Source organism: Zonotrichia leucophrys, chromosome 2 (genome assembly GCF_028769735.1).
Source record: "Zonotrichia leucophrys gambelii isolate GWCS_2022_RI chromosome 2, RI_Zleu_2.0, whole genome shotgun sequence".
Lineage (NCBI taxonomy): Eukaryota > Metazoa > Chordata > Aves > Passeriformes > Passerellidae > Zonotrichia > Zonotrichia leucophrys.
In genome coordinates, this window is record NC_088171.1 from 30,454,699 (window position 1) to 30,470,042 (window position 15,344).

The 15,344-nt window shown below is 40.4% G+C and overlaps 1 protein-coding gene across 1 annotated transcript in view; it reads left to right on the top strand.

The window, feature by feature from the left end:
• The window catches only part of BZW2 (basic leucine zipper and W2 domains 2), a 56,211-nt gene extending 41,339 nt beyond the window's left edge, over window positions 1–14,872 (top strand). Inside the window, exons 8-12 of the mRNA XM_064704420.1 lie at window positions 1,397–1,567; window positions 1,947–2,093; window positions 6,201–6,339; window positions 12,681–12,803; window positions 14,416–14,872. Of these exons, the coding sequence (XP_064560490.1) occupies window positions 1,397–1,567; window positions 1,947–2,093; window positions 6,201–6,339; window positions 12,681–12,803; window positions 14,416–14,444 (609 nt within the window). The 3' untranslated portion in view covers window positions 14,445–14,872. The remainder of the gene's footprint in view (window positions 1–1,396; window positions 1,568–1,946; window positions 2,094–6,200; window positions 6,340–12,680; window positions 12,804–14,415) is intronic.
• Window positions 14,873–15,344: the final 472 nt, after the last annotated feature.

Sequence of the window (15,344 nt, forward strand, 5' to 3'; positions counted from 1 at the left end):
ATGTAGCTTTCTGAAGCAGCAGTGTTTAAATGGTATAGTAAATGAATAGTAAGCTAATTTTCTGCAGCAGTAGCCATCTAGGGAGGATAAATGGTCCTGCAGTGGTGGCAACAGACCTGGCAGGTACAGTGCAGATGGCTTTCAGCCTTAGGACTCAAAACCTGTGTTCTGGGTTTGTAGCAAGGTATTCAGTGAATAGATGAATATGTAGCAATTTCATGTGCCTTTTTCTCCCAGTGTCTGAAGATCATTTGGGGTTTTTTAATCCTTCAGAAAGATTGCTGCTGTGATAATGCAGCAAATACACATCTTGTGTAGCAGTGCCTGGAGACTCAGCAGTATTTTCTGTTTCTACCTCAGTAATATGTAATTAAGCAAGTATCCTAAGTAAGGAGCCTCCCATGCCCCTCCATCTCTTCAATTTGTACTTGATTTTAAGTGTCCAAGTCTTAAATAATTTGCCTTTAACTGGGAAAGGGGCTAATTCCACTGGTTTTTGTGTGGAGAGGGCAGGGAAGAAAACTGCATCTTATTTCTATTTCAGGCTTGACTGACAAACTTTCAGTTGTTGGTTCTCATTACTCTGCTCAATTAAACAACTGGAAAGTATCAGATGATGTTGTCTAGCATAGATGCCTTCATGAAAGTTTCTTAATTTAATTAGTCAGTAAGTAAATAGATGGAAAGTCTCCAGCTTCTTTGTTAAAAAAAGTGTTATCCATCCCACAGATCGTTGTTAAGACACTGAGAATGGATGGTGAGCAAATGCCATTAAATGCTTCCCATGATGGTGCATTTGCTGTAGTGATTTTTAAGAATAATTTTAACTTTTCTAAGTAGCTGGGCTTTAATAAATTGACAGTGCTTTTTAATTAGAAATGCTTACAGGAGTTAATGTTAACAGTGCATAGTGGATTTTTTGATTTTTGTTAAATGATGCATTAATGGTAGGTCAGGGTGCCTGGGCCACTTATGTATTATTCACTATGTATTTTTCTTAAGAGATAAATGTGTGGATGCACTGGGAGAGAATGATAAATGTGCTTTGCCATCTATTCCTTTGTACTTTCCCTACAAGACTCTTGGAATCTGGAAAAAGTATGGTTCCTCTTAGGACTGCTTTGAGCAACATGTTTGGCTTGTGGCTGTTCATAAGTACATGCACTTCACATGGAGTGGGTGTTAGCTTATTTGTGTAACTGGACATCATGTTTTCCCTCCACTACAGTGAAACACTGCAATATGAATGAAGTGTTGACTTTTCAAGTGTGCATACAAGCAGTGTTTTAAGTGAAGTAACAGGTTATTCCCACTGTTCATTCTTAAAAAAATGTTCTTTCCATTCTGTCAAGAGTCATAAATGGTTATTTAACAGACAGCATTCCTGTCTTTTTAGGAACTATTTCCAGCCAACAGGCAAAATGTGGACCATTTTGCCAAGTATTTTACTGAAGCAGGTCTGAAAGAGCTCTCAGATTTCCTTAGAGTTCAGCAGTCACTGGGGACTCGTAAAGAACTTCAAAAAGAACTGCAAGAACGTCTCTCTCAGGAATGCCCAATTAAGGAGGTAAAAACTTTCTGTTTATATAATAATAATCAAGGACTTAAATCAACATTAGGTAGAGAGGAACAGATTTCCTCTGTTTTTCTTTAAACTATTTTAATTTATTCATCCGTTCACTCTGTGCTCAAGGCTAAAGCAACCAAATATCCTCTATATTTCCAAATGTGGTTGTCTGTGGGATGGGGGTGGTTTTCCTTCACATATCCTTGAGAATGTATTTCCTTTAACTGCATTAACTGTTAGGTTGGAGGGAAGGGTCAAAATCTTGTTCTAATTTTGTTTCTTAATGCTTCTACACCATGATGTTGAAAAAGAGTACAAGTGTTTGGAAAGTCAGCATCATTTCTGGTTAATTGGAAAGGTCCCTTATTTCCTTCCCCAGGTAGTGCTCTATGTAAAAGAGGAAATGAAAAGAAATGAGCTGCCAGAGCCAGCAGTGATTGGTCTCCTTTGGACCTGTGTCATGAATGCTGTGGAATGGAACAAGAAAGAAGAGCTGGTGGCAGAGCAGGCCCTCAAACATCTAAAGGTGCGTGCATGGGTGAAGAGGGGAAGAATTTACAGAGCACATTCTTGGGCTATCAAAGTTTTTTACCTGTTTAAATCCAGGAGATTTAGATTTTTGAAGGCTGATGCTGAGCATACCAAGCATTGTGTATAGTCTGACTTCTGTCAAATGCATGCTGAGGGCTGAGGTGGTTCAGATCATTGAGGGCCCTGAGTACCACACTCCCAGGGCAAGCCAAGGTGGTCGCAGCCTGAGCCTCTCTTCCTTGTGCTTTCCCAGGGTGCCAGGGCCCTGAGAGGCTCCTTGCACTGGGGCAGGGCTAAGTGACTGCTGGGACTCAGCCTGCTCAGACCTGACTAGTAAACCTGCAGGAACTGCCTTTGCAATGTCTTTGCCAGGAGCAAAGACATTTTGGGAGCATGGTGAGGCAGCACCTGTGCTGGCTGTGCAGAGGGCTGGATAGATCCAGGCAGGAATGCCAAGGCCAGAATCTGTGAATTGGTTGTTGCCAATGTTGGCTGTGGTAGCTGGATGCTCAGTGACGTGTCAAGTGAGCTGGCTTGGACTGTGTGTACATACAGTGTGGTTATCTCTGATCCAGCTACTGTCCTTGAGGATGAGGGAACTGTATACATAGAAAGACAGGCTGCAGTATTGCAGAACCACCACTCCATGTTGGTGCAAAAACTCTAAGGACCTTGGGATAGAAAAGAAACACCAAACCAATGCAGAAGCATCGATCACTGCCGTCATTGGTATTCCTCATCTAAGTCTGAAGTAATTGTGCAGTGCAAAACACTGGATGTGAGAGCAGAAGCTTTTCAGCAGATTTAGTCTTTGAAGCAGGTAATCTGTGACCAGGAGAATGCTCCCTCATAGCCAGGGCTTCAAAGGTTTGCCTTGGAACAGAAGCAGTCTGGGATTTATTCTTTATGGTAAAATAGATCTTTCTTCATATTGGATGTCTCCCTACTTGGGTGTTCCCATGTTGGTTTAGCTCCTACTGCTGCTGTCCTTTTGTCTGAATTTGGTTTCCCAATCAGTAATCCTAGAAATGCAGTCTCTTGGGATACTGTGTAGTCTTTGATGGTAAGAATGAATGCCTTCAAGTTTTCTCAAGTAATATCTGCTCAAATAGCAGGAGAAAGACAAGATAGTTTCCAGAAGGAGGAGAGACATTGTTTTTCTTGTTCCTTTGATGTAAAATTTGATTATCTCTCTTTGAGTTGTAACAAAGTTTCCATTGAGATTTATTGTCTAGTACTGCAGGGCAAATTAACAAACACTTTCTGGAATATTTGAACTCTGGGAAAAGAGAAACATAGCTGGCTTTGTACAAATCTTGCTGACTGGATGTTTAGTCCTATGCATCACCCCAATGAATTAGGCAAGGCATCTTGCCTGCATAAGATAGGAATCTTTCTAGGTGCATCCACTTTCTAAAAACTGAGGAAAATTTGTTTGGGTTATTTACTATTTGGACTCAGAAGTAAGATTTTGATAGAAGCAAGAGAAACAGAAATACAGACTTTGATAGCTGCTTCTTTACAGTTCAGTCTTTGAAAATGAAACAGTATTTTTCACATCCTTCCTCTTAGGATAGGTGGAGACAAATCTTGGATCCTTCTCTTAGGGCTCTCAGCTACCTCAGAGCCAACTCCAGAAAGTGGAATAACAGTGTTAGGATGGTACAGAGCTCAGTTCTGTGCCCTGCTGTGTGTCCATGTCCCAGGAAACAGGGAGTTGCTTTGACCTCGTGCTGTGATTGGGATGTGTATGAATACATACTTGATGTGTGACGTGTCAGATGGTGGGGTTTATTCTTGTATGGCTCCATTCTTGTATGACAGGTGGCTTTCACAAACCACCTTGCCAGAGCTTTCACATCTGTCTCTAACCAGTCTCTAACTCACCAGATTCTTTCAATCAGTTGTACACAAGGCACCCCTGGTGGAAAGATGAGGTGGGTCAGAACACAGAGTATTGACTTAGTTCACAGGTGTTTGAAAGCCTTGCTGGATGGGTGGCTACCTAGCAGCAGGGTTGAGGTGGGCAGCCATGGACCAGCATCCTTGGACAATGCAGCTAAAGCCATGTGTGCCATCCAAATGGCAGGACCAGCAGGAGCTGACCTCAGGAGGAGACAGGGCAAGCTGTTCAACCCTGGATGTCACAGAATAAGCTCCTCATTGTCCCAGTAACCTCACTGTGACACCGGGGCTTAGTGCCTCAGCCTCCTCCAGTGCAGAGAAGAGATGTTCTCCATGGGTGAGGAGAATCTTCCAGACAATTCTCACTGCAGGCAAGGTTCTGGTGAACTTCACAGCAGAGTGGGTGCTGAGCCCCTGCTCCTTAACATGACACAAATGGATAATATTGCCACTTGCTCAGCCAGCAATAAGAAGGTTCCTTAGTCGTTTAGACGTCTGTAAAACTCATAACTGTGAGCCTGTACCAGTTGAGAAGTGAGGGAGGAATGTGGAGGGGCTAAAGTCAGATGTGGCAAAATGAGACAATTTACTTCCAAAATGAAAATCTAGCATTTTTATTCATGTTTACAGATGGCAACACTTTGCAAACATGTAGATGGGAGTGAGTTCTGCTGAGGGTATTAAATAAACCCAAATGCACTGTATATTGCCCTGCCTTCCTGCCATTTGCCTAAATTGTAGGATTAGCTCAATGCTACAAGGGCTAAAAGGGGAAAAAGAGCTACTCACAGCCTGAGCAAGTTTTTCAGTGCTCTAACCAAAGCACTGACATTGTTTCTAAAGATGTGGCTATACCTGCCAGGAGTGGAAAAACCTGGCCTCTGGTGTTAGCTATATCTAGCCATTTTAAGGCAGTTCCTTCCAAGAATAATAAATACAATCAGCCTGCTGAGCTGCTAGTGGCTGTTGTGATTTCATTCTCCCTTAAACAGCTGATAATTATTGCAAAACCCATTTTGGAACAACCTTTCAAATTTCAGTTGATTTTCATGTGTTTTACTAATTATTTCCATGGACCATTTTGGAGAAAACCCTCAGGATTAGCCCTTTGTGGAGAGGTGCTGAAGTGTACTTTTAGATATGCCCATCAGTGCTGTGGGTGATGGGTGGTTTGTCACCTAATACCAGCAGCAGCCCTGGTCACCTAGACCACAACTCTGTGACCTCAGGCCATTGCAAGTCCAGCTGGAGAATGCCAAACTGGGGGTTACTGAAAACTTGGAAGAAAGGCTGATTAGTACAAGAGCAGATGAAATAGTAATAGGCAATGTACATTTGGCTAAGGTCTCTGAAGATCAAAGGTAATTAAATTTCATCTCTGAAAAATGCTCTTAATATTATCTTAATTTTAAGATTGTGGTCTTAGCTGAACTCATCAGAGGCTAAGATGACAGGAAATTGGAAAGATATGGATATAAGCACTAACTTTTAAGGAAAGATAGGGTCCTTCAGTGTAATTTTTGGTTTTATGATCTGAAATAAGAGGAAAAAATTGCATAACAAGTAAATTTTTGCTTTATTTTTATGATATTAACAAACACCAAAAAAAGACTATGAAATGTACCGCTACTGTCTTGTCAGAGTAACATCAGCAGTTAATACTGTGCTTGGAAAATGTTGCTGTTTACCAAAGGCTGTCATGATATTCTTGATTGTGGTAATGAGAATAAATAAAGACAGTTGATCACAGTTAACTTGGAATAATTTACTTTATTTCAGTTTCCTGGGACTTCTAAAACCCCTGTGAAACTAGAGACTTTTTTTCATGTATTTCATCCTGGGATGTCTTATGTTATGAACATCTGTAAAGCATCACTCCTGAATGAACAGAATGCTGCATTGTGAAATGTATGACAGAAGTAATGCCAGATTGTGGGTTTTATAAATTGATTTTACAGAATTCAGTAACTAAGTGGTACTGAATTTTAACTTTAAGCATGCAGGACATGCTACAGAAAACCATGGATATTTGTGTATATGCATTGTATGTGTTGTAGAAAATGCAGTGTGCAAGTAAATCTGAGGTTTCAGTGAAACATTTTCAGAGATGAAATTCGTGATGTTTATTCTAAAAAAGTTTATCTATTTTTAAGTATACTGACATGCATTTTATTTTTTTACCCTCTCTTCCTTTCAGCAATATGCCCCCCTACTTGCTGTGTTCAGCACTCAAGGCCAGTCAGAGTTGATCCTACTCCAGAAGGTGCAGGAGTACTGTTATGACAACATCCACTTCATGAAAGCCTTTCAGAAGATAGTGGTACTCTTCTATAAAGGTAAAAGTGTGGAATCCACTGTTGTACTCTGTGCTTGGATTCTCAGTGTCAACCACTCTCTTATGATGTTGAACCAAGCAGTGCATATGAGAAGGCTGTGTTGGTGTTGAACTCTGGAATGCTTTGAGAGTTCAAAGGAGTGTGTGGCAGCAGGAAAAGCCAAAACAAGCCCTTGTCTCCCTCTGTTGCTTTCATCCCATTCAAGAAGTGTGAGCAGGATCAAGCACTGTCCAGTCTTTTCAAGTGCAGCTTAGTCCTTGTATAAAATCAGCTCTAGGAAGACATTTCTATAAATTTCTGGCAGATTTCAACAGTAGATCAGAGCTTGGTTTTAAGAAACCTTGAGAGTGCAAACCCCTCCTAGCAGGAAGATTTTTCAGGGGTTTGGAGTTGGAGGTTTTTTTTACTCGCTCCCTACCAGAAGGAGCTTTTTTTATTCTTTTTCTGCCAATTTTTTGCAGGTGCTATAGTTTTGATGGATTTCATTTTTATTGTGAAATTGACTTCTTCACAAGTTTATTCTGATCAGGTTGTCATAGAGACTAATGGTCTTGCACTGCGTGTGATGGGTGGGTGCCAAACAGTTTGTTCTTGCTATAAATAGTTGGAGAAGAAAAATCAGCAGGAGTAGAAACCTAAGGTTGATCTTTGTTCACCCTGTTGAGTCCAGGTACATGTTCAAGGCAAATGAGTTCCAGTTGTTACAATAATTTCATGGTTTCAGAAGGCAGAAGGAAGTGAGTCATGTGGATTTATTTCTGTCCTTCTTTCAATATAGTGTGGCCTCCATGATAAATGAAAAAGCATTGCACCTTGTCCTTCTGCCCTCAAATCCTACAATTTGTAAATACTATTAATGACGTAGAACAACTTGAACCTGCAAGCTGCAGCAGTCACTGGATTCAGTTTTCCTTGGAAAAGAACATTTGCTTCGGACATGGTGAATGAGAGGCGTAATTGCTGTGCACTCAGAGCATAACTGATGGTCAAGCCAGAAATAGTCTTGTGTAGGATTGCTTTCAGAATTTTTGTAGATTCATTACTGTGTTAGCCTGCAAGAGCAGTCCTGAAATTCCAAAGCATTCTAAAATCAAAAAGAAAATAAATCACTGAATTGAATATTAAACTTCATATGCTTGAAGAGTCTAGTTCCCATCTACTCTGCTCACCTCATGTGTTCTTGTCCTGACTCAGGAGATTACTTGGGCAGGCTTGTTTGGAGGGCTGAGAAGACTTCAGCCTCAGCATACAGGTGCCTCCATACTGTTTAGTATTCACATGATGTCTCGAGGAGTGTTTGGAGCTACCATATGGTCTGTCCAATATGTGCTGTGCCTGTACTCCTGCCTGGAATACCTAGGGCAGGCATGTGGAAGCACTTGCTGCCTCTGCCATCTGATGTAGTCATGTGGAAGCACAGCTGCCAGCCCTCCCTGGCCCTGTTTAGGCTGAAGCTGGATCTGCCCTGTTGGACAAACCTGCTGCCTGCTGGCAACTGTTTGCCTGACCCTACAGCCGCTGCCATAGGGCCCTGCTGGGTGCTGGATGCAGGGAGCATCAGTTCCAAATGGTTTTGGCAGCTTTGCAGTTAACAGTGTCCATTAGGTGAGCACATGCTACTTTGTCAACCAGGGAAGATTCTGGGCCTTCAATTCCTGTCGAGCTTTAGTGGCTCATGGTGTGGTTTGTGCAGTTCTATGCTGTCTGCCTCTTCTTTGTTTCAGTGCTGGTAGATGTCACACTCTCCTTGTGCCCAGTTCGTATCTATCCACTAAAAACAAGCCATCGAGTCTTTTTGTAGACAGGTGCTTTATTTAGATAACTTCCCAGTTACAATGTATCTTCTGTTTCCTAGTAGCCCAGGAAAAAAGCCTCTAAAGGTGGTGCTGGCTGTGTCAGTGGTGAGGGAGCAGCAGACACCCCTCTTCCCCTTCCTGTTGTTCTTAAGTGTAACATGCACAAGGTCTGGAGAGGTTTCAGGGTCCCTAAGGAACTTCATCTAGTGACAAATAAAGGTATCTGAATATCTGAATGGGCAGATAAAAATGCAGCTTTGTACCAGCATGAATCCACATTCAGTTTGTTGCTTGTTACTCATTATGAGGTGGGAGTGCTTCCTGGGCATAAAAATAGCCAGCAGTGATGATAGGCACCTAATGCCAGTCACGCTTTGACTAATTTAGTGCTATGACTACTCTCATCAGGATGTCCAACATCTTGCATCTCAATGCTTTCCATATTTCCATCATGAAATAGCCCTTGGATTGCTTTCCTGTCAATTACCTGATAATACCTAAACATGTTGACAGCTGGGGCTCATTAGCACCTAGAAGATCTTGAAAGTCTGTGGTGTTGATTTTTTTAAATTTCTTATTCTGTCTCTAAACAAGACAGAGCATCCATTTTTTCCCCAATGTAAACCCAAGCCCTATTTTCCTTTAAGTAGCAGCAGCTTCTTACTGGCTTGTAGGTATAATTTGCAAAAACAGTTCTGTAATTGGTTTAAGCTTGTTAACATTATTTGTATTATTACTCTACCCTTGTGTTCCTGAGACAGTATAGAGAAAAATAACCTGTGCAGTTCTATACTGATCCCCAGCTATGATGTTGCTTCTCTGCTTTTCACTTTAAGCCAGTACAATTGTTTATCAAACCAGCTGCATTTTGACCAAGATCTAAAATCCAGCTGCAGAATAAGAATTGCTGAATTCTGAGTGGCGCTCAGTAAGTTAGCTGGCTTCCTTGCTTGCATTGCAAGATGTGTGTTGTTTTCTAGTTCCTTCTGTGTTGCAGTGTGTCCCTTCACTGTTGGTAAAATAAGCACTGTTGTTATTGGAATACATGCTATATATCATATTCACCTGTTGGTCCCTTTCCTTTAGTTTGTGTGTATCCTTGAAATTTCAAATGTGAAATCTTGACACTGTTGAAATTAATGATTGTTCCTTTCATGAAGATCAGAATTTCACCCTTTGAATGGCAAACACAAAGCCTCTGTACTTTTTCATTAGAATTCAAGACAACATTTACAAAATACAAGAAATAACTGATTGCAAGTGCATATGAAGTAGGACTCTGGTTTGAGGCATAATTAGACCTCAGAGATATTCTTTTGCAGTACAGAGATACAGCAACCAAATGATGCAGACTGACAGAGATTCTCAAATTCTGCAGGGAACACTTAGAAGAAAGGAATCTTCAAGTTTCACTTCATACAGTGATGGATTACAATTATCTTTAAATATCTTAATTATTCAAGTACTTTTTGTGGTACTTGATGCAAAATTTTCCTGGGAAAAACCCAAAACAAACCAGAAGGGCCTTAACTGTACTGTGGGTGACATTCCTTGCATTGAAAGAAGCCTTGTGTGAAGGCTCTGTTCTCCCAGCTGAGTTAGCTGCAATAGAGTTGAATTTTGCAGATTGATTGACTGTGTTGGCAGCTGCCAGGGTGTGCTTTTCCCTTACTGCCCGTGGCTATGTGGTTTGAGTTAAAAGCAGGAATTCATTTGAACCGGGTGATGGAGTGCAAAGCTGAGACCTGAACTTCAAGTAACTTTCCAGTTAACCCTGAAGAAAAGAGACTGGGCTGTTCAGTCTGAGCTCTGCAGCTTCTCCCTTTGATGAGGGACATCCCTGGAGGCTCTGCTCGTGGGTGGTTTGAGTGGCAGTTGGCTGCACCTGCAGGAAAAGCAGCTCTGTGGGGCTGACATCACCTGGCACTGCAGTGAGAATGATGTGCACACGCCCACAAACTGCAGTGCTCAGCTTCAGCCATTAAAGTATATCTATAATCAACTTTAAAGAGGAATACCATATATATACAAAATGAGTCACTCCCTTCATCCTCCTTCCATTTTCCCTTCCTCCTCCTTCCATTTTCCCTTCCCACTGCTTCAAAGCAACTTAGAGGTATGATTAACTATACCCTGTCCTGCATGATTGTTGAATTGAGCAGCTTTGTGCAGGTGGAAAATGCCATCCCTTATGAGCACTGGAGGCATGAATGTATTACACATAACATTTCTTAGAAATTAAAGGAGCATTGCAGTTGCCCTTTTTGTAGTTCAGGACATTTTGTTCTTCTCTGTTAGGGTAGGAGGTTTATTGCCATGGAGTTAAATACGGGCAAATTTTTCATCTTCCAGACTTGAGAATGTTTTAATCTTTGAGGCACACAGTGAGAGTGCATGCTGCTTTTATCAGATGGGGGTTTTGGGAAGGGAGGGAGAAATTCCACTCTCCCATTTGGCCACAAAACCATTGAGCTTACAGGCTTCAAATCAAAATAAAGACAAAAACCAGACTTGAGTCCTATTATTTTGACCTGAGCTGTCTTCCTACCTGAAGGTGCTTCCTTGCACAGTATCAAAATGTCACCTGTCATGAAGCAATGGGATTCAGCACTTCTATACAACAGCTTCATACTTGTGAATGTCCACAGTGCCCCAGAGCTTGAGCTCAGGACAGGGTTGCTCTACTTTAGGTTTTTTGGTTGTTGTTTTTTTTTCTGAAATCTCTCCTGATTTTCTTTGTCCTATGTGCCATACCCTGAGTAATTTTGCAGATATTGTTGTGTGAACCTCAGGACTCTGAGGTAAATGTAATCTTTTCACATGCACTTTTACATTAAACTTCAGGTTTATGAGTCCATGTGAAATATTTTCAGGTTTGCTAAACTAAAATCCAGATTAATGAAATACTGTAATGCCTTTGAGCTGCTACTAAGGACTACCAGCAAGTAGTTAATGTAACATGTTCATTACATTAACCTTTTTCTTCTCTCCAGTGTTTCTGTAACATTGGAGAAAAAGTTCCTTGTGGCAGGTTGTGATTTCAGGAAGATGGTGGAAATTTTTGGTCCCTCTTGTAGGTTCACCAAGTACAATTTATATGTATGGAAAAAAGCCTAGACCCAGCTCAGTCCCCCTTTTCCTGCATTTTCTCAGCATTACTGTCAGCTGCAGTAAACTGCAGAAGAGGTTTTATTTTGGAAAAGTTCCTGAGAGACAAGGTAATTTCCAGTCACACACTCTTACTAAATTCCTAATTTTCAAGGAGAATTCACATTCAGTTACTGTTGAATGTCTTGGAATAGTTTTGATTAAGTTCAAATGTATCCCTGGTTGCTTCCATCTGTTTATTATTCAACAGCATATGTGAAATGTGTCTCCTCTGTCTCATTTGATCAGATGCTTTGGGGTTTTAGTGTCATTTATTTCAGTTTGCCTTCTTCCCTTCCCTGCCACATCTACTCTAACTTTGGGCTGAAGCAGAAGGTGATGGTCAGGGTTGGTGCCTTGGCAAGCAAATACCCAGGGGGTGGGACAGCCCCTACATGCTCAGGGAAGCAGTGAAGTACATAAATGTGATTTTGAGCGGGGAGGGTAGTTTGTTCAAAGACAAAAAGAACGGAAATTTTAATGAGGTGTAGAAAGCTGTCTTTAGTCTTTTTATAGAACAAATACAGTTTGATTTTTTTGTTCTTGTTGATGTTGTTGTTTGTTCTTGCCTCTTGTATTACATAACTGCCAAAACGCTATTGTGGATCCCAGATTTTGCCTTTACAGCCATCAATTACTGAGCTGCTTGGCTTGGCTGGATCACAGGAGCTTTGTCCTGGGGCTAGAGGTCTGTTGCTAGACCTAAATTTGCATATGATGGTAACAATAAGTGTCCTTGCTATTTATTAGTATTTCTTTATTCTGAATTGTATTCAGCTTCACATCTCACTGACAGCTGTTTTGTTCCTGATTCTTGACATAAAAATGTCAGCTGTGCTGCCTCTCCAAGCCATTCCCTTAAAATAGGTGGTCAGAATAGTGACCTTAAAACTTATTAGCTAAAAACAATATAAGACCTTTAGGGGAAAATGATTGCAAAAAATCCCTACTGGCTGTCTCTTAAGTGTTCAGTCAGGAGGTATCTGTCACTTCAGACTTCTAGAACCATGCACAATTCTGCGATACAACAGCAAGAAAAAGCATGGTAATTCTTCTTGTGGTAACTTCCAAGATGTGCAGGCTGATTATTATAGTTCTTTTATCCAGCAATCTTATGTGGTATATTTAAAACAGATGAAGAAAGAACTCTTCTTGACAGAAGCACAATATTTGATACTTTATTTTAAGCCTAATACATGACACATTTTATTGCATCTGGAACCCATTATATGCATCAAATATTCTGTATTTGAAGCCTAATATAGATGATGCAAAGCTTGTTCCACTGCAATCATATTAGCTGTATGCTGCCTTATAAAAAATCTTTGTCCTCTCATGTTCAAAATCTGCTAATCTCTAAAAAATACATTCTTTTACAAACACTGATCTGTATTTCAGCTGATGTTCTGAGTGAAGAAGCTATCCTCAAGTGGTATAAAGAAGCACACGTTGCTAAAGGCAAAAGTGTTTTTCTTGACCAGATGAAGAAATTTGTGGAGTGGCTGCAAAATGCTGAAGAAGGTATGGATTCATTTGAAGAACTATAGTAGTCTCTTTGCAGAATAAATGATTATTTTTTCACATTTTAGTTGTACCAGGATGTGAAGTATTCAGGACTCAAAATACAAAACAGCAGGCATGACCATCTCAGTTGTTTCCAGTCATGGCTAAGCCTAACAACACTTGCTGTTTTTTCAGTGATTGTGGTGTCCCTGTGAAGTCCTTTATTCATTGGGTACCACTTGTCTATAGATAAACTCTTTCAGCTTCTGCAGGGAGGAACTCTGCACTGCTGACAGCATCGAGTACCTTGGTGCTAGCACCTGCAGCCAAGCAGTTTTTTGTCTCAGTGCCTTTTTCTGCTCTTGTCATGTTTAATGGCACAGAGCATGAGCTTGCCTGCACCCTGGCTCTTGCAACTGACTTCAGCTGAATGGTCAGGTTAACATTATGTGGTCTGTATTTGCTGCTTTAAAATGGTTGTTTAGAAGGGGAACTAGTTTCTTTTGTCCCTAACTTGGTTTTCCTCATGTTGATAGAAAAAAACTTCTACTGAATAAGTTACCTTTTTATTGCATAAAATTCCCCATCAGTTGGGAAGGTAATGTGTAATAGTTATGGATAGAATTATTAGGGTCCATTTGCATCCATTTAATGTAATTTATTTTATAAACTTGGAGGAAATATGCAGGAACAGATAAAACTTAGCAGCAATTCACATGTTCAGGTGGCAGTATAAAAATGGCAGCTGCTTTCACACTTAGATTTTGGATGGGCAAGCTTGGTCTAATTAAACTTTTCTAAAAAATTTTCTGCTTGTATGCCTCGGCTGCTCTTTATTTTTATCCTTTCCTGCATGTCCCCTCTGCCAGATGTCCTTAATTACAAAGTCCAGTACAAACGGAGACAAAATGTTTCTGTAAAAACACGCAGGCCATGTTTGCCCTCAGAAATCTGATCTGTGGTGTAATGTTTGCTGGCAGTGAGCCCTTTCCTGTCAGGTGAGCACAGAAATATAATATGATGCAAAGTAGCTTTAGGTTACAAAACAAGCATGTGTACTCCTGCTTCTAGGTTACTTCTACTTCTTCTGCTTCTATTACTAAATGAACTTTATCTTGTGCCATAAAAATCATTTAAAAAATTGATTTGTACATGTTTCATACCTCCTGTAGGGTAGCCTTTCTAGATGAGCTGGATGACGATGCTGATTGATATTTGCAAAGCAAATCGTGCAAGGGTGCTTCCTGGGTGAGAGTAGTACAGTCCACTCATAGAGATTAGCAGAGTGAGCAAATAATGCTGATCTTTTATTAAACTCAGCTCCAGTACACATTGGGGATCTGTAGATGAGGACCAGAATCATTCAGAGCAACATGTTGAAAATTTTAGTGACAGATCTGTAAATGAAGAGCTCCACCATGGAGGGCAGCAGAGTAAACCTTCATCTCCTGAAGCTGTGTGTTTCTTTCTTGTTTTCTCTGTTTGATCTACCAGCTTTTCCTAGGAAGTACTAGGTGTGGTGAAAATTTTCATTTTTGTTTTGGAAGGATATCTTGTTATTTTTATATAATTACTCACATCAGTGTCCTTGTGCAACCTGCATGAAGTGTTTTACTCTCTTCTCTTCCAGAGTCGGAGTCTGAAGGGGAGGAGAACTGAGGTGGTTCCACAGAGCACAGTCTCAATCTAGGTTAATGCCAAATGCGCTTGGGAATGCCGTACTGTTCAAGCAAAGAGGCTTTACTTCAGTGTCATACAGAAAACTATAGACTAGACTTTCCTTTTGTTTAGAAGAATAAAGGTTTTTAATGGAGCCCTGAGGCATTAGATGCTTTACTTGGGACTCTACCTCTGGCTCAGTGTACACTAACTTAGGCAAAGACATTCAGCAAGGAGCCATATAGAAAAAGTGAAATGAAATACTTATGGACTCCTTTTTATTAACGGTCTTTTTCAGGTACTATGGTATATGAACACTCCAATTTCTGTTTATAGAACTGTTTGGTCTGTGTTTGTAGCTCAATATTGGCTTGTGTATGTGATTTGACACCACCACATTTTTTTGAATAAATGGCTTTTATATCTTAGTTTTGTGGTATTAGTGTGTATGTAAAGTTTTGGCTTGCCAAAGTTTTTATGATTCTTCAACTAAAAATTACCCAAGAATGCCAAGAGGCCATTTTCATACTTCTTCCTCAAAAAATCAGCAGCTGTAGTTAACTGGTGTAGAGATTGCCAAATCTTTATTCCCATCCTTACATTCACCTTTGGACAGATTAACCATATTGCATAGCAGATATTGATCAATTCTGTTCCTTAATTCAAAGAAGATATACAGGAACAAATCTGTGGAGTCCCATTTTTTCAGGTACAGTTTATGCAAATGATATGTAGAATAATATGTTCTGCTCATTTCAAACTACAGTCAGTTATTGGTGATTGCTAATTTAGAGAGTGAAGTTGTCTCATTTTAGAAGAATTAGCTTCAAAACATGCATGACTAGAAGTCATTACATGTGAAATCTGAAATTTATTTACATCAGGTTTAGAAAAGCCAGG